This window comes from Erithacus rubecula, assembly GCF_903797595.1.
Source record: "Erithacus rubecula genome assembly, contig: SUPER_Z_unloc_6, whole genome shotgun sequence".
NCBI classification, from domain to species: domain Eukaryota; kingdom Metazoa; phylum Chordata; class Aves; order Passeriformes; family Muscicapidae; genus Erithacus; species Erithacus rubecula.
Window position 1 is genome coordinate 420520 of NW_027635650.1, and position 22369 is coordinate 442888.

Below are 22369 nucleotides of genomic sequence, written 5' to 3' on the forward strand. Positions count from 1 at the left end.
CAGCAAAGCATAAGTCTGTGCTCTGGAAATATTCTGCTCTTGCCAGGCACCTCAGACTCCTGCAAAAGGTATCATTCCCAGTGGGAAAAAAGTCTTAAATAAACACTTGCAGTAGTCTCAAACTAAATATTATTAGAAACCACTAAGCACCCATGGGCCTCAGCAGAGGCTGATCTGATTCCTTTGCTGCTCTGCCTAGCAACATTGATGGAATATAGAAAAATAGCCCTAATAAGACTGGAGGACACAATAAGGTATCAAGGAGGCAAGAAAGGCAAAACAGCCTTCAGAGTAGCCATAGGGCCTTACTAATGTGTTTTAATGTATGGGAAGAGGGTATACAAACCAGAATGATGACAGCCCCCTGAAGTAAGTACCAAGAATATTTATTGGTCCTCTGGAAGGCAAGTCCACAGGAATGGTCAGGATCAACCTGTGCTCAGAAGGATTCAGGGTTGAAGGAGGTCAATGAGGAAAAGCAGAGGCAAATTGCCAGCCTGTGCTCAGCAGACACTCCACCTGCCTCCACAGAATCATATTCTGGGGCTTGCAACCTCTAAAAAGTTGTCAAAAAACCAAAGAGAGTGTAAAGCATGTTCACCTTAAGCACATGAAGACTAGAGGGAGCCCATGGCAGGCTTGGGCTGCAGAACTGCCATGACTGTGGTGTTCTGCTCAGTCCCACACAGGCAATACTAGACTCCAAGTAGGTCTTCAGCTCACTGAAATGAAGGTATTGCAATAGCCTACACACAGGCATGAAAACCAGGCAGATTGAAAGCAAGCACCCATATTAGATGGTCAGGATCATTAGAATCTTTCCTATGAGACACAGCTGATTTGCATCCCTTAGTGCCTGCCATGATGAGGGTGTGACTTTCTTAAGAACATGCTTCTGGCCAGGGATAAATTCATGACATATTTCACATCACATACGTCAGTCTAGAAAATTTCATATCTACTCTCTTCTTCAAATAGACTGTTCATAATGCTGTTCCACAGGTATCTGACCTCAAGACAGTTTGCTTTATGGAACTCCTTGGTTTGTGTTACTTTGTCAAATGCACAATTTTGTCTTGTTATTATTATCACATTATTTAAAAAGGAAAGGAAAGATAGCTGGAGAAATACACAGCAAAGTCCTAGAAATTCTGGCTTGGAGGAAGGTTGGAAGGGTCTAAAGCACTCTTCATCTTGGGCTTTCCAGATCCTATCAAATGAAGTCATACAACACCCTAGAGAAGGGGGCAATGTTTTTTCAGAGCAGAAAACTGCAGCAGTGAGATGAGCTGGATTCAACCAGTTTGAAAAACAAGGTGCTAAGTTAGGAAGGAACAGAAATCACTGGTGTTGATTACCAGCCCTGTTGTGGTTCCAGCTGATAGCAGTCCTCCAGTGCCAAAAGCAGGAAGAAGAGGCACTTACAGCTTTTCCATTTTCCAGCCAGGTGACAGTAGGGACTGGAAGACCGGTCGCCGTGCACCGCAACGTCACCACGGACCCAAAGGTAATGTTTTGGGATTCAGGAGCCTTCAGGATTCTGGCAAATACTGTAAGAGAAGACAAAAGTGCTATTTGAATGATAATGCAAAGCTGAGGCTGGTGCTGACATGGGGGTACTCCCTCCCCAGTGAGTCTTGATGTAAGTCACAGCTCCATGAATAAAAGCAGAGCACAGAACAGACTTTCCAATGAGTGGCAGTGTTGAGAGAGAGAGGAGTAGGAGCAAAAAGGCATTTGGAAAGAAAATATTCATTCTGCACCTTATAGACCAAAAGTTTACCTCTGGAAATTTCTGTGTCAAGTCCAAAGCCTCAGAGGAGGTAATGTATAAGAAAACCAAGAGCAAACTCTCCAGTAGCTTGCTGAAGATGGAACAGCTTACAGCAAAAAAACAGCAAGCTACCATGTTGCTCTGCCCAGGATGATCTCCTGTGAAACTTTTTCCAAACCATTAAGAACCACCAGTATGGACATGTGCCATGAAGGTCAAGGGTCAGATAAACTCAGTTTGATTGCAGTGATTAAGACTTGCCACAGAGTGCTGCAAACACTGGCATTTTCCACACCTCAACAAGCTGCCCTAAGGGGAAAATGTCTAACATCAGGCATCAAGGAATGAGAAAAAGACTGGCAAAAACTTTAGGAAGACAAGATTGCAGTGGAAAAGTAGCTTTTAAAAGTGGCTTTTCATTTCTACAGCTCCTGCTTCTTTTGTGGAAATATGGTTACCGGGCACTTTGCAGATAAGCAGAATAAGCATTCCCTTCACTCCCTCCCACCATTTTTTTTGTTGTTGTTGTTGTTTTGTTGTTGTTGTTGTTGGGGGGGTGGGGGGGGAGAACTGTTGGCCAGAATTAATAACTGAAGTATTCTTGCTGAAAACTTATTTTGATCCAGAAGCGCAACCCTGATGGTCTTCACAAGCTGCTGTACTTGGACCACATAGAGAAAAGCACAGAAGAGAAATTTCCCACCTGGAACATTTGAGTTTTGACCTAAAATTTTTAATGGAAAACCCAGAATGTCTGGCTCAATAGCACTGCCATTTCTTACTCACATTTCTCATGCTTAGTCAGTAACACCTTCGGACCACACAGCAGTGTCTAAAAGTCTCCATCAGAAACTTTAATAAGCAGGGAAGTTTCTCTTGGGAGTTGTCAGGAAAGCCTGAGATCTCGTTTGCCACATTTATCTGTATATTTCTCCTTATCAACATACCTCACCATGTTGCCACCTTCTGTTTGCCCTGTTTAGAGTTAGAACATCTGCCCCCTCTATTTGGGGTGGGAAGGCTTTGTCTACAAAATTTCAGCTGAACTGAAAAAAAGTTTATGCTTTCCACAGAGTTCTTCCACCCAGTTCTGAGCTTGCATACAGCTGAGATTTGTTTTGACAAAGAGCCTGAGAACAGCTTTTGCTCATAGATAAGTAGCAGTAGGAGTTAATTTCAGCATGGAAACCTTTTGGTCATTCAATAAACTCTTGGGCAGGGACTTTCAGGAAGATTAATGTCAGTGAAGTGAAAATGGTGAGTGGATAAATATTATATTGAGCTTCTTAATTCTTCTGTGTGCTCCAGGCAATCCCACCTGCCTGAAGTCAAAGCAGAGCAGCATCAGGCTTATACTCCCCCTTAACCCTCAGTGAGGCAACAGCTACGAACCTAAGCTTCAGTGACTGGCCAGAGGCTTTTCTCATGAATAATAAGTAAAATGAAACCTTTGTCTAAAGTTTCACTTCAGGCCATTAACACCAGATGGTTATGAATTTAGACCCAAGTTTTGCAGGCTAAGCTCATAATTATTTTTATACTTCATTTGGAGAAATACTAAACTTTGGGACCTGTCCTCTGGCAGCAGTTACTTTCACATGGCTCGGGCTGAAGCCAGCACATGAGCTTCCAGAGTCAGAATACTGCCCTTAGTGCTTTTCCTGTGCTGCTCAGTGTGCTGCTGGGACTCTTGCCCACCTGATGCTGTTTTCTGACTCTGCTGCTCAGATTCTGCCCAGTTAAGTTAATATCAAAATGACAAATTACCAGCATCCAGTTAGCTGATGCTGGATGGTGGCACATATGTCCTCCTCTGTACTACCTGCTCTCCCAAAATCTGCTAGGATCTTTCAGCCAGGAGGAAAAAAGGCACACTTTGAAAATGGCAATAGCACAGGCAGGGTGCAAAGCCACAGTAAGCACTATGGTTGGCCCAGCTCATGCCTGGTAGGGTGCTTATGGGGAGGTCAGAAAGATGCATTCCCCTTCCCAGGGTCCAACCATCTGCACTGATCACTGCACTTGCAGTGCAGTGTAAAGCATCAGGCCATTCTTAAAATCCTAAAACACCAAATACAGGGATAAAAAAATCCAACCAAATTCCTAAACATTCATGTTTCTGGTGGCAAGTACTTCAGGGAGGGATGGCTAAACAAAATTTGGCCTATAAGAACTAATCTGATTTCTAAAGTGTGTAAGAATTGAAATTCCTTCTATTTCTAGTGCTATCATGTGCATTCTTCAAGACCTTCAAATTTGAAGTTAAAGATTTAATTCTTTAACATTTCAGGTATTTACATTTACATACTTTCAAATATTTTACTTGACTACCTTACATACGTAGCTGTAGATGTTATTACTGGAATAAACTGGGAAGGGGGGGGATTGTGCTATTTTATTTTTAAATGAGAAATTCCTGGGACAAGGGCCGATTTTCCCACGGGTTTTGGAGCATGACTGGCCAATCCAGGGACATATTTTCCAAAGGGCTCTTAATCACTTTGGGAAACAGTATTAAAAAAATAGCATCAGCTATTTTTCAACTACCTAATCTATAGGTAGATGATTGACACACTGACATCGTCATCAGACTTGAGTTCTGTGGAAAAGTCAGGATAAGTGCAACCAGTGTCACCATCCACCTGTGCAAAGCAGGGCAAGAACACCAGAATGAGCTCAGAGTCCATTCTGGCAACTGCATGAGCAACAAAATCTGTCTGGTATCTAAATGGCAGAACACAGTCCCCACAATGGTGATTTTTCTTCCCCACTCCCTCACCTCACCCACCCCCAAATTCCACAAGTAAAAAAAAGGGGCAAAGGCAAGGAAGAAATGGAAAATATAGTGGTGGTATAGCTGGCAGGAAGAGTAGAGTGAAAGGCAGAAAGAGGAAGAATCAGGAAATAGCCATAAATGTTTGTAAAATTCACATTTTTTTGCAGGCTCAGGACCTTGTCTTGTTTGAAATTTTCCTCAGAGTGAAAATTTCCAACAATCAGACAATTCCTAATATTTCATTGCTCATCTGCCTTTCTTCACATCCTCCTAAATGTGGATTTTGCTCTTGCTTGTTTAGCTACATTGCCGTTACAAGGTTAGCAAAATTCTCATCAATACCCTGGGTTCTCTGCACTGGATTTACCCAAAGGCATGCCAAAAAGCAGTTAGGGAAAGTGGGCAAAGATGGCTTAATTTGTTTATTTATTTTAGTGGAAAATAAAACAGAGGAGCTGTAAATGAAATCCAGACAGCTAAAAGCCAAGCCAGCATGCCAAATATCACTCCCAAGTTCCTTAATAAATGTACTTTTTTACAGCCTTGGTAAATGATGTTCTGTGCACTGCAGGACTTGCTAGGAGGTATCTGTACTGTGGCCAGCTGCTCTCGTTTCTGAGAATTACGTAACATCATCCAGTCCAAACAGTAAGGCTTTAATTCAGTCACAAAATTTTTATACTATAAAAAGATTAAAGTAGCATGCCCTCCCCCCTGCCTCCATGCTGAATAGCTAACTCTTTCCAGGTGGCTTTTTTTTCCCCATTGCCTTTGATTGAGCTATGTTTAATTTCCCAGGTTTGGGGTCTGTTCCCACAGGCCTGGCAGATATCTGCCCTCAGTCTGGGTAAGGCAAATTTTCTTGTTAAAGGAAGCTGGATTTGGCCAATCACAACCAGACAGCTGTGTAAGTGGCCTGGGGCCATGCTGCTGTTTTGGGGAAAGGACAAAGTGATGTCCGAAGCACCAGTGATGCAGTTTGCTTTTTGCCTTTTTTCTTGTATATATTTTCAGTAATCTTCACACATGTATCTATAGCTCTGTAGCCTGTGATACTAGTGGCTAGTTTTCCCAGCAATTTTCCATGCCCTTTCCCCAGAAAGAAATATAAAACAAATTCCAGAACTCAAAGCCCTGGGCCCCAGGGCTATCTTGGTTCCTCCAGGAGCCAAGGCTGAGAACAACTCTTGGAGATCCATTCTCATGGACAAAGCACAGCCAGTGCTGGGGGAGTTCCAGAGAAGGGGCTTGACTTGCAGGGGAATTACGCCACCACTCGTCCTCCTCATTGGAGCTTTTTGTTTATTATGTTAATTTCCTAAAACCTACAAAATGCACTCATCCTTGGGAGGGTGGGCTTTTGTGAGTGTCTTTCATACTGCCCCTGAAACCCTCCAGATAAAGATCTGCTCTTATATTACCTCCTTACTAAAATGATCTCAAATTTCATCTCCAGGTTGGGAAAAAGGCAACACCAGGACCAGTTTTGGGATGTGGAGTAGGTTACTTTTTATCCAGAGGCCACTGTTGCTTAGGTGAACCCTGTATTTAAGAGAATATGAGCAAGACTTTCCCATGTATGTCAATTAACCTAGCCTGTCAACATCCACAGGCTTTCCCATCCAAGAATCTGTTGCTAGTCCTAGTGTACTGTAAAGCATCTGCATCCCCAGTAGTCCAAAGCAAGGCAAGGCCACCAGGAGCTATGTTTGTGCTGTCAACCACCTGGCAAAGTTCCCTTCCCACTGCAGCCAAAGCCTGTCCTGACACGAGCCAGACCCAATGTGTCCATCCCGCCAGATTTGATATCTCAACCTGTGTTACTTTCACAACTGCTTTGCATTTATCAATGAAACATGGCTTACAGGGTGATTGAAACCCAGTCTTACACATAATTTTTCTTTGCAGCTAAGCTGCAGAACACCATACGTGAAGGCAAATCCTGTGTGGACAATGTGTTTTCCTTTGCATGCATTGTTGTGTTGAGATCTAACGTGTTTACATTGCTGCAGGAGCTGGTAAACTACCTATTGTCTTGAAAGGTTTCCTGATATAAATATCCTGCCAAAGACTTTGCACTGTGCAAAATTCATGTGTAAGTACTTAGCTAAATTGCAAGCGTTTTTGTTTCTTTTTGTCAGTGTTCCCATAGCTCTTTTGTACCCAAAGCGTGAAAGGTCAGCATTATTTCTTGTCTGCAGAGGTGTCTCTGGGCTTGGATTTTGCTTACTAAGCCATAAAAATATTTCTGCTTGCCAGCTGTATGATCTGAAGAGCCATGAATCTGTGTCACTGTGATTTTTGCCAGTGAGAAGACCATTTGCCTCACTCCCCATTCAGGTTCATTGAGCTCACAACTATTCACTTTCCTTACAAGCCTTAAGAAGGCAGTCAAGGAAAGGTAAAAAGTGGAGAGACTCCATTTCCTTCTCACTGATGAGAGACGAGGGGAAGGTTTGACAAATAAATTTTTAAGTACACAGAAACCTGCAGCATTTGTGTTTTCTAATACAAATTTACTTGAATAAAATCTAAAAGATCTTGAAATACCAGGGCCAAGAACAGGCCACACACCTTGCTCGTGGATCAGCAGTCACAGAGACAGCCATACCAGGCTGTGTGCTGCAGATAATCACATTCCAGGAGCCGCAGCTGACCAGCCTCTGCAGCTGACATGACAGAACCAAACACCACCTTGGAGAACCAATTCTCCAGCAAGGACTGTCAACCACTCCTATCACAGCAGCAGCAGGTTCTACATGTGGCTTAGCATATCCAAAATGGGGATTGGTTAATAATTAAATCCCAAGATAACTGCAAGGTCAGTTTCACTTCAATCTCCAAGTATTTCTTACCAAAGTTGCAGTACTTTATCTTTTTGTAAGCCTACCAAGTAAATACAAAAAGAAGCAAAACAGCTCAGGCAAAGCTGATATTAGATACTTCATTTTTATCTATCAAATTGCTTACCTATTTTTATTTAATCTGTGTACAAACATGCTTATTGCTAGGGAGCCATATGTATACGAGTTATCAAAAAAAAAAAAAAAAAAAAAAAAAAAAAAGAGCAGTAGGAAATCCACACAATCACAATTATTTCTCAACGAACAGCATTATTATGAATGGTGCCCAAAAGAGCAAGGTGAGGAAGAGCTGTAAGCAAGCTGTAAGAAGCTGTAAGCAAGCAGTATTTCATCATTCGCTGACCCTCATCCTGTTATTAACCCAAGAGGTTAAGCTTCCAGTGCATCTGAAATAGCTGCATTTTGTACAAAATCACAAGATGCAAGCTCTTCTGGCTCCTGATATATTAATTGGGTGGCTTTGGTTTTGTCATAGTCCTTAAAACACCATGCAGCACAGGCTAGACTCCACAATGGTGGAGACATAGACACTCAACCTGGAGCCTGAGATGGACACCAGGGACAATTCACAATCTCTGTGGAAGGAAGATGGAACAAAGCGCATCATCTCCATCCTGAACCATATGCCTTCAGATTCAAAGCTTTAGTGTCTGATATCAAAGCAAATTTTTCTTAGCAAGGCAATAGCTTTTCAAGGTAACTTTATTTTACGATGTACTCCTAACTTTATTGGTGGTAGAACAGTTTACATTAGTAGAAGGACTTATGCGATGGCAAACATATCAGCCACAAACTTCTCAGCTGTGAAGGACTTTACACTGCATGTGGATGTCTCTGGAATCCTCAAAGGAAACACCACAAATACGCAAAGATGTAATAACCAGGAGTAAAATGTAAATAGATAGCTTATATCCTGTGTAACTATATAAAACCTGTTCTGTGCAAGTGCTCATCTCTATATACAGAGCAAACACTAGATTCAAGGACAAGTGAGGATAATGTGTTCGAATTACTTCCCAAGGAAATGAATGAGGAAATTCTTTTCATATCAGTACTGGTCTTATATATGTCTTTGGTTTCTTTGAAGGAAAGACCCTTTTAAGCCTCCCTGTGCTCTGTCTCATCTACAGTACAGTCATATCAGGTGTATTTATCTCAGTCTCTACTGCACTTGAAATTGGAAAGGAAGCTCCCAGCCTCCCAAAGTCAAGGAGCAATTCCTTTCTTGTTCCATTCATGATCACGACCCATCATGACTGATGCCAAGGGTACTAGTTTGTGAGCACTTTGTATTGAAATCTTCATGGCTATGAGAAATGCCACTCTAAGGAATTGAACAAAAAATTACGGGGGATCATTGGGATACCCAAAAATGAGATAATGTATGCATCATCCTGACCTCTGGTCTCCACCACTGGGTAACAGCAACACCATAAATTTAATTACGTGTCATGTGGAAAGTTCTTTCTTTCTTTCTACTTTGAGGTGCTACTAGCAGTAGCTGCTAGGTTGTTCCTTTGTTCGGGGATAGCAAGGAGCCTGCTCCCGACTCACCTTATTGATCATGCATGTATGACTTGTAGTGTTGAAAACTCATGTAGTTCCTTCCATATCAGACATCCATCTTCATTCCAAATTCTCAACTCACTGTTTGGTATGCCCTTTTTGTGAGGGTCTATGAGGACCTCCAGTCACTTCAGAATAATAGTCTCAGTTTGCTCTGGTCTCCTTTATGTGATAGATATGGATATTTTCTGTCCTCCACTCCCTTCATTGTTCTGTGAGAAGCTCATGATTTCTAGCTAACCAAGAGAGAGATTTTAACGGCCATACCTTTTTTTCTCTTAAAACCACAATTCATGCAATGCTGTGAGAAGGTAATAAATTTTAAAAGTGCCTTCCCAAGGTTTTTGGACCTCTTGCCCTAAGAGGGCAAAGAGGTTTTATGAACGGAAATAGCAGGCTCAGATGTGGCTTCTTAAAGAAGAGTTTTGTGTATATGCCTTGTCTGAAACTTCATGTTCCCAGGAGGCCTTCACTGCAGCTCCTCTGTGCTGGAGGCTACCTGTGATAATGACTCAAAGGCAACATGAACCTCCTGCCAATGTCACTGCAGAGCAAGCCTCAGGACTAAATTGAACAGCTCACACCTATTTGTCATTTACTGAAGATCTGAAGCTGTTTTCCTCCTCCTGCAACTTGTCCTGTTGCCTTGTAATTAGGGCCATGGTTGTATCTGCAGCATCTGAGAGCCTTGAGATGATTCTGGTGAATGCCACAGGTAGGAGGAGATTTAATGAGATATTCTGGGTTTTCAGTTACACCCACGCTACCCCACTGAGGTCAGTCAAATACTTTGGTGTAATTACAGGCAGACTTGTTCTTTCCCAGTAATGCTTCCTCCCCCCAAACCTTTAGTAATTTTAAAATCAAGCTGCTGTATTCATCCTTTACTGTCATAAGACACTGCCTGCAGGTCCTACATACATCAGCACCAACATGAACAGGAAAGCCATCCTTTCCTAGAGTTTCTGCCTCTGCTCAAGGCTGAGCCAAAGATTCTTCTTCAGTGTTTATATTAAAACTTCTGTGATACTTAATACTTCTATGACAATTAAATTAGTACTGCAAACTTCCTTGTCAGTTTGCTCTTTGGCAGTTCACCTGACCCAAAACACTCTGCCTCAAAAGATGATAGAGATAAAAATTCAGATTTCATACTGAAACCTAATCCATGGGAAATGCAAGGTAACAGTGCTGACTGGCTGCTTCAGTGGTCTCTTGGTAACTCCCTTTTCTGCAGCATCTATGCCAAGTGCAGGCAAGTCGACACAAAAGTCTGAAAAGCTTTCTGGATGACATATCAGGAGTCAGCTTTCATTTGAAATACAGAACATCTCTGGAATATGGTTTGTCCAAATTGCTGAAATTTTCTGCATTAAATACATACTTTATTTCTTTTACTTGAATTTTGGTGTGACTTGCCAGTCTATTGATTTGTCTGTGATGCAAATTTGTCCCAACACAATATAAGGCATCCAAAAAACAGCTGAAGGAGGCTAGTGCTTTACACTTTACAGGCACAGTCTCTTAACTAATATCAATGGCATTGCTTTCTCTTGTTAGCTAGTCTGCCATCCCCTCAGTTACACAAGATTTAGACTAAATGAATAAAATAAAAATCTAGACCAAATCTGGCATGTCCTTTCTTCTCAAGGGATGGTTCTCCAAGGAAAACCTTCCTATTTTTAAGGCTAAGGCAATTTTCAGAAGTGGCTTACAGGGGAATATTTTTGTGGCCTGTGGCAGAGTATTATTTTAGAAGTTAGTAATAAGCAATAAAATGTGGCCAGGAAAAGATTTCTATCTACCAGGACTGGAACGCAAAACCAAACAACATCTAAGTCAGGGGAGTGCAAGGAGCCTTGCTCCTACCTTTGTTTTGATTTGACTGTTTTATGTGCTGCTGCATAGTAGCACAGGATGGAGCAGAGCAGCAACACTTCAGCAGAGAGCTGAATGAAATGGTCTAGTTAAAGAAAGGGTCTGTAGTCCTCAACCATTTCCTCTTCAGACAGATAGAAACTGCAGAGATTTGAATCAAAAATGTCAATAAATCCATGGAGAATATGGGTAGTTTTTTGTTAACCACCATGCACGTTTGCCCTGGCTAATTTGTTTGTTGGTTTCCTTATAGATATATGATTGCTAACTTCTAGACATGTGTCTGTAGAGTGACAACTTCAAATCTAAATGTTATCACACAGTGTACTCCTGAATTCCACAAGTCCCACAGGCTGGAGATAAAGCTCAGTTTCATACAAATCATAAGATGGACTTTCATCTAATTCAGTACACAATGAACAGAACCATCAACATGCTCTCTCCTCTCACAGAGCAGTCCCTGTACTTAATGCCTTTTTCTATACTTTTCAATGTTAAAAATGCATCACTGAGCAAACTAGAACTTCAGAGGTTTCACTAGCTGGATACAGCTAGAAAGACAAGAAGTTTGGTTTTTATCCACAGGGGAAGAAAAACCTTTTGCACACTACATTCCAGCAGACTATTCACACTGTCTTCCTATATCAGAAGACTGCCATTCACATGCTGCTGTAAGAGTGGAGGCACACCTCTAAGAAGAATATTTTACCTCTGCTGTATTAGTGCCTAATCTGCCACAACCCTGTACATTTCAGTGACAATAACTCCTTTAATTTCCAGAAAATGCTCTTTCAATAATTGAAGCTAAATATAAGGCTAGGCTGAAATGAGGCTTATGAGGTTTATTTCATTTGTAAACAGGTGTTATTTCTAAACTGTCAGAAATTCATGGCAAACTTTTCAATTTATTTTTTTATTTTTTTTGTGTTTTGAAGAATGAAGGACAAGAGCCCTTCTTCACATGAATTCCACCAATTCAAAGTGCCACTATCCTTCCCCCAAAGACAGAAGTAACATTATCCAAAACAAAGAAAAAAACATTGCCCAGGTCAGGCAATGACACTTGTAAATCACTACAAAGTTTACTGGTTTGTGGCTGTTCTGCAATAAACTTCTTATTTAATGCCAGAATTACATATAATTTGAATGCTGGGTATAAGGACAATATCTGAAAAAGACAGTGAGAGACTAAAGTGGAACAATCCAATGAAATTTGTTTTACATATTAAGAAAGAAATAACAAGGCAGCTTCACTCTATGTCTGAGTGATAAGCATGTTTGTGACAGGAATATTCCCTTGCCTCTCACCACACAAGAGCTCATGGCTTGAAATATATTCTTTTAACATTACACAGTTCATACATAATGGATATGGAGAATACCCTACTTAATTCACATTACACCTTGAAGAATGTGAAGTTTTAGGCAGCAGGCCTAGAAGCTGAACCTGAAAAGCTCTTGTGTGACTTTTGTGGAACTGGTCCTGTTAATGGACTGGTTTGATGTCACTGCAAATACCAACAAAAACAAAAATTCCTCCCCTTCTGTGGACTGTGTACATAAACAGCTATCCAATGGATAAAGAAAAAAAACATACTAAGGTCTTACAGACCCTAAAGATTTCAGATTCTCAGAGGAGGCCCAAAAAATACCTTCTTGGAACAGCTTACAGTTTTATACCGTGCCCCAAGTTTTCACTTACATCAATGGGAATTTCTTCATTTGATGATAAAGCTCAACACTGTTGATGGCAATAGCTGCTTCTCTATTTCCAAAGGAGTGATTTCAGATTTCAGATAAAACTGGAACATCTTAGCTGTCTCAGTCAACATCTTGTCAATAAACTCCAGCAATCAGACATCTGTGTAAACTACAGATCGGGTAAGCAAGAAAATGCTTCTATTCGACCATAGTCCTGAATCTTGGATTTATCCAGGAACCTTTCAGCCAGAGATTCACTTTGAGAATTAGTACAGCAAACATGAAACCTGTGGAAATCCTTTGGCAATGTACTTCTTCCCTGAGTTTCACTACTCTTCTAGGCTTTGCAGAAGTGTACCAAAATTGATAATGTAATTATTAAAAAGCTAATTAGCAAAATGCTCAAGATAATAGAAAATTAATGCAAAACTTTAGGTCAGAAATGTTGCCTCCAGGAAAGTAAAAACTCATTTCTTGGCAAACAGTCAAGATTATAATATTGTTTCTTTGTCTCAATGCACGTGTTACCTTCCGTAGACATCTGTAGATGTACAGTAGCAAGAGGAAGTCATCTTCACATGCTAATTTTAGCAGACCAAACAAACTTAGCATCTCTTATTTGTTTGGTTTTGCAGAGTAGTGTAGAAAAGGTTTGCTTCTGCCTATTGCACTTCTGCTTTTTACCAGTACTTTCACTAGTCCTTTCTTCATAAGTTTAGTGGCTGTAACTAGAAGAACCAAGTGAGGAAAATACCATACAGCTTTTCCACAGCTGTGAACCACCTCACTAATGGAGAACCAATTAATAATGACCCCAGCAGACGTCAGAAAGAAGCAACCCTACCCCTCTGAGACATTCCTCGGAACTAAAACAAAGACATGTATCATTTTACTACTACAGGACTGCTACCAAGATCATAAAAATGTGTGTAACACTTCTTCAGGAATGATGCTTATCTTGCCTAGCCATTAATTTAGCTCACTTGGCCAATGCTTCCCTCTTGTATCCATCCCTCATCTCCAGAGCCTGTTCCCTGATGTGAAATCAAGGGAGTGCTCCATGGTCTCTTTCTTCTCCTAATACCCTCCAGGCACCCCAAGCAGACTTTCAGTGAGACACTTCTGTCCATAGACTATAAAACAATTCCCAGTAAAGAACCTTTCCCACTAAAGCTTTTCCCACAAACCAAACAATTAGGTCCATTATGATAATGTATCTGCAACTTGTGGATTATGCATCTTACAGGAAAAAATCTATTTCACAATCATTTGTCCAAATTCTTCTGGATTTGCCCCAGACTTGGAGAAAAGATGCAAAAAGGCAGACTTTTAAATGTTTTTAATTGAAATCCTGAAGGATTAACTTACTATAATTCATGACCTAAGCCCTGGTGCTTGAAACATGTCTTGGGAAAGCAAACAGCTCTAACTTGGGGTAGATCTGTGCAGGGTGAAGAACCCTCAGAATCCTTATCTCCTTCATCACATTCACTTATGAGAATCAGGAACTGAAAAATCAGTTCCACTAAGAGAGGCCTTCAGTGCTTTCTTTTTCCTGACAAGAACTGCACCTGAATTTTCACCTAAAACATACTGCTCAAATTATTTCAACTTTCCTTTAAAGATAATAAAACTTTAAAAATACTAAAGCTGTGCTTTAAAAGTAATAAACAGAGGCCAGTGTTATGAATGTTGTAGAAAGCTGACAAGGAATAGAAGAAAAAAATTTGGAATATTGAAATAGCAGCATTTTTCAAACAGTTCTACCTTGGACCACTGAAACTAGACATATAGTACTGTAAGGTACCTCAGAAGTCTAAACATTTTGGCCAAGACTGTTAGTTTGAATAAATGGATCCTGCACAGTTCACTCTATGTATTTTGCTGTATTTACTTGCTGTAATTTCTGGGCCAATTTGAGGAAGTAATTTAATCATGTGGTAGACCAAAAGTATATTAAGGAGCCTGATTGCCTGCGAAGAGTCAGTCTTTCAAGAACACTTCTGCACCTTGAACAATGCCTTAAGCTAATTGCAGGATGTGGAAGCCCAGAAGATAAGGAGCTAATGTGTGTGTCTCAAACACTGATAGCCACACATCTGTGGAGTCAGCCAAGGATTGTTGGCAGCAATGGCCAATTACCAACCATGACTGGAGAAAGGGGCTATATGGAAGTAGGAAAGTATTTTTCTGGGACAAGTGTCCTTGTTCGGGCCCCTAGAGCTAAGCACAACAGAGTGCAGCTGAGGCACAGGAGTGAGGGAGTTGGGAAGGCATGGAATGTAAGGGGGAATTAAGAGAACCCAAGATCCCTGAAGCCCTACACCCATTTCCAGAAAGGTCTACAAGAATGGGCTGCACATGGTAACTCATTTGCATAGAGAGTGAGAAACTTAGCTCCAGGACATGGAGCTTCACTGTGAGAAAGACAAGGAAGCCTGGGACATTGCATTCCAGGGACCTGCATACACCCTCAGCTGGATTGATGCTCCAGCCAGGATTGCTGATATCTCCCTCTTCCTTCCTTCTTTTCTTTCTCTTTCCTCCTCTTTAATCCATCTCTCTCTCACTCTCAGTCCATCTCCTCTCATCCTAGCCCTTTATTCAAAACCCACCATCCCATGCTTATGCAGGAAGTCAGGGATTACCACACACATTTCCATGCCAAATGTGTAATTTGGTGTAATTTGGTAAGCTTTTGCACACCTTCTTACTTTTTTCATTCTTTTCAACCACAAGGACCCATGATCCTTGGGTGCTCCCTTCCATGTAAGGGTGGGATGCCACACAGGACTATTGCTGGACCCATTAAAATGGAAGTGCACAACAAATCAGGATCCACATCATCTCGTTATAGTTACACATAAATAGTTACATTGTTCTTTGAATGGACACTTGCCTTGAATTGAATATTCATAGCTAACCAGCCATGCTTATTCAATTTATTTTAATATTAAACTACACTATGTAGGCTGGGGACTCCAGCAAATACTAGGACCAAGATTTTTTTGTTTTTTAATATGGTAATGTTATTAAAGAAGTAATAAACAACAATTTGTATAAATTTTCCAAACACAATGAATGCTCAAAGAATACTGGAGTGTGATTTTCCTGCTTTGAATAATTTTAGTATATTATTTATTTGGAGTTATTTTAAAATGCAGATACTAATGGGGTGGGAGAGTCAGGAGGGGAGGAATACTAAAAATAGTAAAAGAGGTGTGTGAGGGTGATGTGTGCACATACCTACTTGCTGGCATACACAGGTATGCACACATGTAGTTAGGCTAGCTATCCATGAAAATTAATCTAAAATACCATGAGGGGAAGGGGTTTGTATGCATAGCAAACAGCTGTGTCAGAATTGTGAATGTTGTTATCAGTTCGAACAAATGGATCCCATACAGTTCACTCTATGTACTAAGTCAGGATTAATACTGGATTTTGGAAGCCAAAAATATAAACCAAACATGGGTCTGTCTAACTTGGGTGGCCACCTGAAATTAGGTATGTTATATAGGTGTCCTACCAGAGAAACCAAGGTTAGCCTGGAGGAGAGGATTTATTTGTTCACCCAACATATGAATGGAACACGAGGGGTTCATTTGTGCAGTAGTATTGACCTGCCACTGATCAATTAGGAAATAATCCTCTTCATTTTAAAAAGAGCACGCATACACACCCCAGATGGGGTATTTGTGGCTTATTTTGCCAGTCCTTGAATTAACAGGCCACTGCGTAATTCTGGAGATGGAGAAAAACCAATATATCAACATTAGCAGTCTGGATTTTTGGTGCAAATCCAGCTTGCTTTTAGGTTCCCTAACTGCCTCTGGAAGATCTGGAGCAAAGAATTTTAGTGCTGGAGGGCCTTCAACATTTGTGTGCATGACACCAAGTATCTACCATTCACAATTTAGCTCTCAACAAGCCTTTGCCCATTGTCACAATGGCAGGGGTCAAATTAAACCCAGGACCCAAGCTGTTCACATCAAGATCCAGCTGTTTTCAGTTTGCTTCATAGCTTTTAGCCTGGGAGAAGCACAATTCTGAATCTAAGTTAAGAATAACTGTCTTCCTGTTTTAAAGCTATTTAAGGAATTTCTAGTATATGTAGTCTGTATGTATAAATATTAAGAAAGGACAAAAAAAATTCCCTGAAAAATTAATGCATTTTTTAGGAAAGATGTGTAATGTTTAGTTGGATCTAATATAACTGCTCCCAGAAGGAAATCTATGTTCCTCTTAGAAATGGGATTGCACACTAAATAACCTCTGATAGTTCCAGGCAAAATGTAACTTAGAATAGCATTTTGAAGCTTACTTAGCAAATGAAAACCCTTCTCTACTTTCTGCATTACTGTAATCCTGAATCAGAAATAAAAATTAGCTCATTCACTAATTCTGTCATTGCCCCACTCACTCCACAAGCCCTTGCCAAATCCAAATTTTCTTACAGGATTCAGGAAGACAGAATGCCTTGTTGCATTCCAACATTTAGGTACACCTGTCTACTGTTCTCAGCACTCTGAAACTGGTGGTGGTTCACACCACAAAGCAAATACCTTCTGTACATAAGAATTGGACACAGAGTACATAAGGACCTGGAGCTGAAAAATCAATCTGGTGTTGATTTAGAGGGCAGAAAATGCTCAAGTCTACAAAGGCATAAAGCTCTCCTCTCCTCTCCTCTCCTCTCCTCTCCTCTCCCCTCCTCTCCTCTCCTCTCCTCTCCTCTCCTCTCCTCTCCTCTCCTCTCCTCTCCTCTCCTCTCCTCATCCTCTCCTCTCCTCTCCTCTCCTCTCCTCTCCTCTCCTCTCCTCTCCTCTCCTCTCCTCCCCTCTCCTCCTCCTCTCCTCTCCTCCTCTCCTCTCCTCTCCTCTCCTCTCCTCTCCTCTCCTCTCCTCTCCTCTCCTCTGGTTTAGAAAACATCAACACAATACTTCAGGTTAATTCAAGTTAACTGGATATGCAAGAGGGGCTGGCATGGAGCTTCAGCCTGCTTCAAAAGCCACTCACCTTCCACCACCACAGTTGCAGGTTTCGAATAGGCTGTGCCCAAACTGTTCTTGGCTACACAACGATACTGTCCTGCATCTTCTCTCTGAACATTGTGTATCCTTAAATTCCCAGAATCAAGGACAGCAATGCGAGCAGTCTCCTGCCAAAGGAAGGAGCAACTGAGGTGAGGACTCTACATGCAGACTGCACACAAACAGCATCAAAAATCTGTTTACAAAGTCTGAGCTTATATGCATGATCATTATGCATGTTCTACAACTCAAGGATTCAGGGCCAGCTCTTCCTGCTCAGTATTGTCACATACTCACCCACTGCTATTTTTGCAGATCAGAGAATTATAGCTTCAAAAGGGCTCTTACTTAAGGGAACATTCACGAGTGCTTTCCTCAGTATTTGGCCATACTTAGTAGTAACAAGCATATATCACATAAAACACAGATATTCAGAGATTTGGTTTGCATAAAGAATTATTGCACATGAAGATATTTGTGAGATGAGCCCTGGATTTTCTAAATGCTTCCTTTCTAGCTACTAGAATTCACAAATATTATAACTAACGCTAATATTTAACACACTACCTTTAGCAAAAATTAGCATTACTGAAAAACATTCTCTACTCACCTTTACAACTGTTTCTCCTTTGACCCATGAAACAGAAGGTTTTGGATTCCCCATTGTACTGCACGGAAGAACAGCCTTTAACCCTTCTATTATTTCCACATTTATAGGTGGACGGGTTATTTTGGGTCCTAAAATTTTAAAAATCAAAAATTAAAGTTGAAACAAAGGTAAGAGATAATATTCAGAAGACAAATTCAGAAATTACATTTAAAAATCTGCTCCTATGTATTGCTGAAAGATAGAGCAGTCTTTCTTGGTTATGAAGTGCTTTGGTAAGAAAGAACTATCTCCAGTGCAGCTTCAGTTTCAGTTCATGGATGCAAAAACTTGCATGGGTTATTTGTTTTCCTGAGTGGAGTATGACAGTCATTTGAATTAGGGCCTGGGCTAAAATCCAAATTCAGATAAGAGTATTTCCAGTATTGAAGAATGTTAGCATTCCAGGTTCTGACATTTTTCACAGCATAAACACTGTTTTGTGTCAAAGCTCAGATCTGGATTGAATTGAGTTTGAAAGAGTTTCAACCCAGGCTTGCCTCTAGCTCAACAAGAAGGACATGTAAAGCAATTAATATCCTTAACTGAAGGATTTCTAACTATGCTAGTGAAAAGGACAATTAAGCCTTAAAGAACAAGCAATCAAACTCCCTTAAAGTTAATGAGGGATACATTTAAATTCATTTTACTGAAAGAACGTGGTGTTAGTCTGAGCTTAGTCTGAGAGTATAACAGATCATCGCCTCAGTATTTTGGGCAATCTGACATTTTGAGGCCCTTGCACAATAATGAACAGCAGAAAAACAAGCTTCAGAGAGCATCACTTCCTGGCCACAACCTGCAAGTGACTGGGATGATGCAGAGTTCCAGAATTACCAGACCCTGAGGATGACCTCATTAGCACAGACAAATCCTTTCCTACAAACATGCTTTAGCCACAATATACCTCCGCTGCGCTTTAAAGTGTTTGTGTAAATAACCCTGGCCATGTGAGTCTGGCTGTACTGACACCAGTAAATCTTTGGCACATATGTAGCTCTCTGCAAGAACAAGTCTTTTGCCTTCTGTGTGGGACAATGAGATTTACAGCATGGCGCTCCAAGCCATTCAACACTGCTATTGACAGCATCTGAACATAATTTATTTGATTTTGCCATCCTCAGGAAGAAATCTGATTGGTGGAATTTTACATTTAAAATTCACCAGGGATCTATGCTGTATTGCCACAGAGGTCTAACCTATCAAACTGTGCATTTGTTACAGAGTTTTGCACAAAAGGCATTCTTCACAGCATCGAGTTTTGTCTTCTGATAGTACAACAAGTGTGTGTTATAAAGTAAATTATCACAACTGCATTAAGTTGTTATCCCGTATGCCATGTCTCTGACTCAAAGGACTGCACCTAGCTTCACCAGAACATGGGCCCTGCCCTGAACGCGGATCCCCAGGCACCATATGTGGGACACTGCTCAGGCTTTTGATTGAACACTCAGGTGGTGTCAGGGAGAAATTGTGTTCCCACTTACGCATTTTCACCTGGAGAGCCCCACAGCTCTGCGCAGCCGCCCCGACTCCGTTATCTGCTGTGCAGCAGTACACCCCATCATCACTGTCCTCCACGCTCAGGATGGTCAGCAGCTGCCCGTCCCTCTGGATACTGTACCGTGTGTCAAACAGCCTGCAGGGCACAGCACAGACTGTCAGGGACAGCAGGGACAAGGAAAGGCAGGTGCACTTGAATATGCAGACTGCTAATGTCACTACAAATGGCAGTAAGCTTTACCTTTGATTTTCAGCCCACAAGCAGAAGGGAAGGTGCTTGAAATGCTGAGTTCAGCCTTAAGATTCAGGTTCTCACTGGACCATGGAGTTACTGACTGTCACTAGTGTAGTGGCAATTCTTCCTCCACCCAGACATTGGTAAAATTAGTTATCATGTTTGGGGTTTTGACTGGTCAAAGACTGGCACGAGCACAAATAATCTTTTCCAGCCAGGTCCTGTTTTAGGTATAATTGCTCAACATAAGAGAAAGATGCTTATATAGGAGTGAGAGCTGGATTAAATTATTTAAAGAAACTTTCTCCAGGGTAAACAAAACAAAACAAAGCAAAACAAAATCGACTTTTTTTTTTTAATTAAACAGATAAAGTTATGGAAATACTTTTCAGTGTGCAAAAAGACACAACAAAAAACCGTGAACTTTGTGTCTACATCCTGGAGTGGTTTAGTCTATTTTTCTTGTAAAAAGGAAAAAACAAACCAACAAACAAGCAAAAAAAACAAACCAACAAACAAGCAAAGAAATGTGCTGAAGCCATCTGAAAATTAGAGGATTCAAGGATAGTTGAAGTTTAATTACAGCAGGCTTTAATCTGGATATTTCAAGGAGCTAAAGAAAGCCCTGAAGCTGGAGGAACAAAAATATAGGATATTATATGGAAGTATATGAAGCAAAGACCAATCTCATATGTGAGCATGACCAAAGTGTGGTATGTGAGTAGGGGGAATGTGTGTATCCAAGTGTGAGAGCCAGGAAAAGAAAAAAGAAAGATGGTGAGAAATCTGAGGGCTGAGCTATTGAATTGCATTGCAAAACTGCAAAATTATAATAAATATAAATAAACAGTATGAAAAGGCACTACAAACAGTAAATTTCTTTGTGTTTTATTTTCACACATTTGTTGATGCTTTTAGGAAGTACCTTCATGCAATTGGACTCTGATTCCAAAGAACAGTGGCAAAGGAGTTCTGACCTGAGTGTTTTGTCCCGAGCAGTAACAAATATCTGACCACTACACATGCCAGGTTTTATCTTTTACTGTTAAAAATTGTACAGTAGTCGTTGACTAATCTGAATGTTCCATTTCTGATGTTTTAGGCATGTATTTCCTTTCAACAGCATTTTGCCATTCAGTATTACATCTACCTCCTGTTTTCCGAGCTGGGAAGAAAGTGTGCCATGAAGTCATCTGTAGTGTAAAAGACATGCTGTCTCTGCCCCCTTCTTCTCCTAAGGAAGTTCATTGTGGGAGCCCTGTTCTGGAATGTGGCACAGGTAACCATTTCACTCAGCACCGGGCACCTGCTGGTTTACTTGCACAAGTTTTGATGTCAAAAGTAAAGGCACATCCAGAAGACTAGTCCTGACTGTATTCTCTGCCCTGGCTCTATTCCCGTTGAAGTTGAAGGTTTACATAGTGTTTTGATTTGAAGGTTAATGTCACTGTCTGTCCAGGATGCTGAGACCTTGGCAAGAGAAGAAAATTTTGGAAATTAAATAGTTGATATTAATTGCTTTAACTAGTAACTAGGCCCTTTGAAGTTTGATGCACACACACAGAGGAACAGAAATACATATGGGTTTTTTTTAGAAACAAGGGTTTTCCAATCTGATGTTTTTCCATTGTGCAAATATTTTCATCTGAGTTTTTAGAAAGTAACAAATACATTCAGCTAATTTTTTCCACTGTCTTTAGTCTGAGCTTTTGTATCCAGGAATACTGAATATTAATGCCTTGTGAAAGTGAAACACTTGCTGTTATTAATGCTGCTTCAGAAACCCCAGTAAAGCAATGAAGTGCATGAGCTCTATGGCCTTACCAGAAGAAGTGTTTTAACATTTATTTCTCATTTTGGTCAAAGCACTGTGTCTCAGAGAGAGAGTGGAATGGCTTTAAGAACAATATGTTGGGCTTCTGGAAGAAGGGATTGAGGTGATAAATGATCTGGATTTCAAATTATCTTAGAACACATGGAGAATTATCATTTTAAATACATGGGGAGAGAATGACATAGTCCTTCATAGATGGCATTCTCTCCCTGCTTTGATTTTTGACCATAGTCACTGATGGGGAAGGGATTAGGAGAAAGGTGACCTGATTTGGAAATAGCATCCATGGAAGTTCAGACCTCCATGCCAGAACAAATCCAGAAGATTGGGGCCAAATTCTGCTGAGATTACAGACAATGAAAAAAACACATTCTGAAGGCCTATTTTCATACTTGTAACTTTCTGCTTTGTTCTGCTCTAAAGCAGTTTTCCAAGCAGTGAGACCCCATTCTGCTGCTGACTTGTTTAGAGCCTCCTATGCCTGTGGTTCAAAGGTTTTTTGGATGTTTGACCACAACAGAAAGAACCACGCTTCAGGTGACCATCTCCCCAACATGGA

At 40.8% G+C, this 22369-nt stretch overlaps 1 protein-coding gene across 1 annotated transcript in view; it reads right to left on the reverse strand.

Moving 5' to 3' along the window:
* The window catches only part of MUSK (muscle associated receptor tyrosine kinase), a 55125-nt gene that overhangs the window by 27642 nt on the left and 5114 nt on the right, over nt 1–22369 (reverse strand). Inside the window, exons 3-6 of the mRNA XM_079331664.1 lie at nt 19726–19877; nt 18203–18330; nt 17579–17720; nt 1426–1550 (exon numbers count right to left, since the gene is read on the reverse strand). Coding sequence (XP_079187790.1) covers nt 1426–1550; nt 17579–17720; nt 18203–18330; nt 19726–19877 — 547 coding nt within the window. The remainder of the gene's footprint in view (nt 1–1425; nt 1551–17578; nt 17721–18202; nt 18331–19725; nt 19878–22369) is intronic.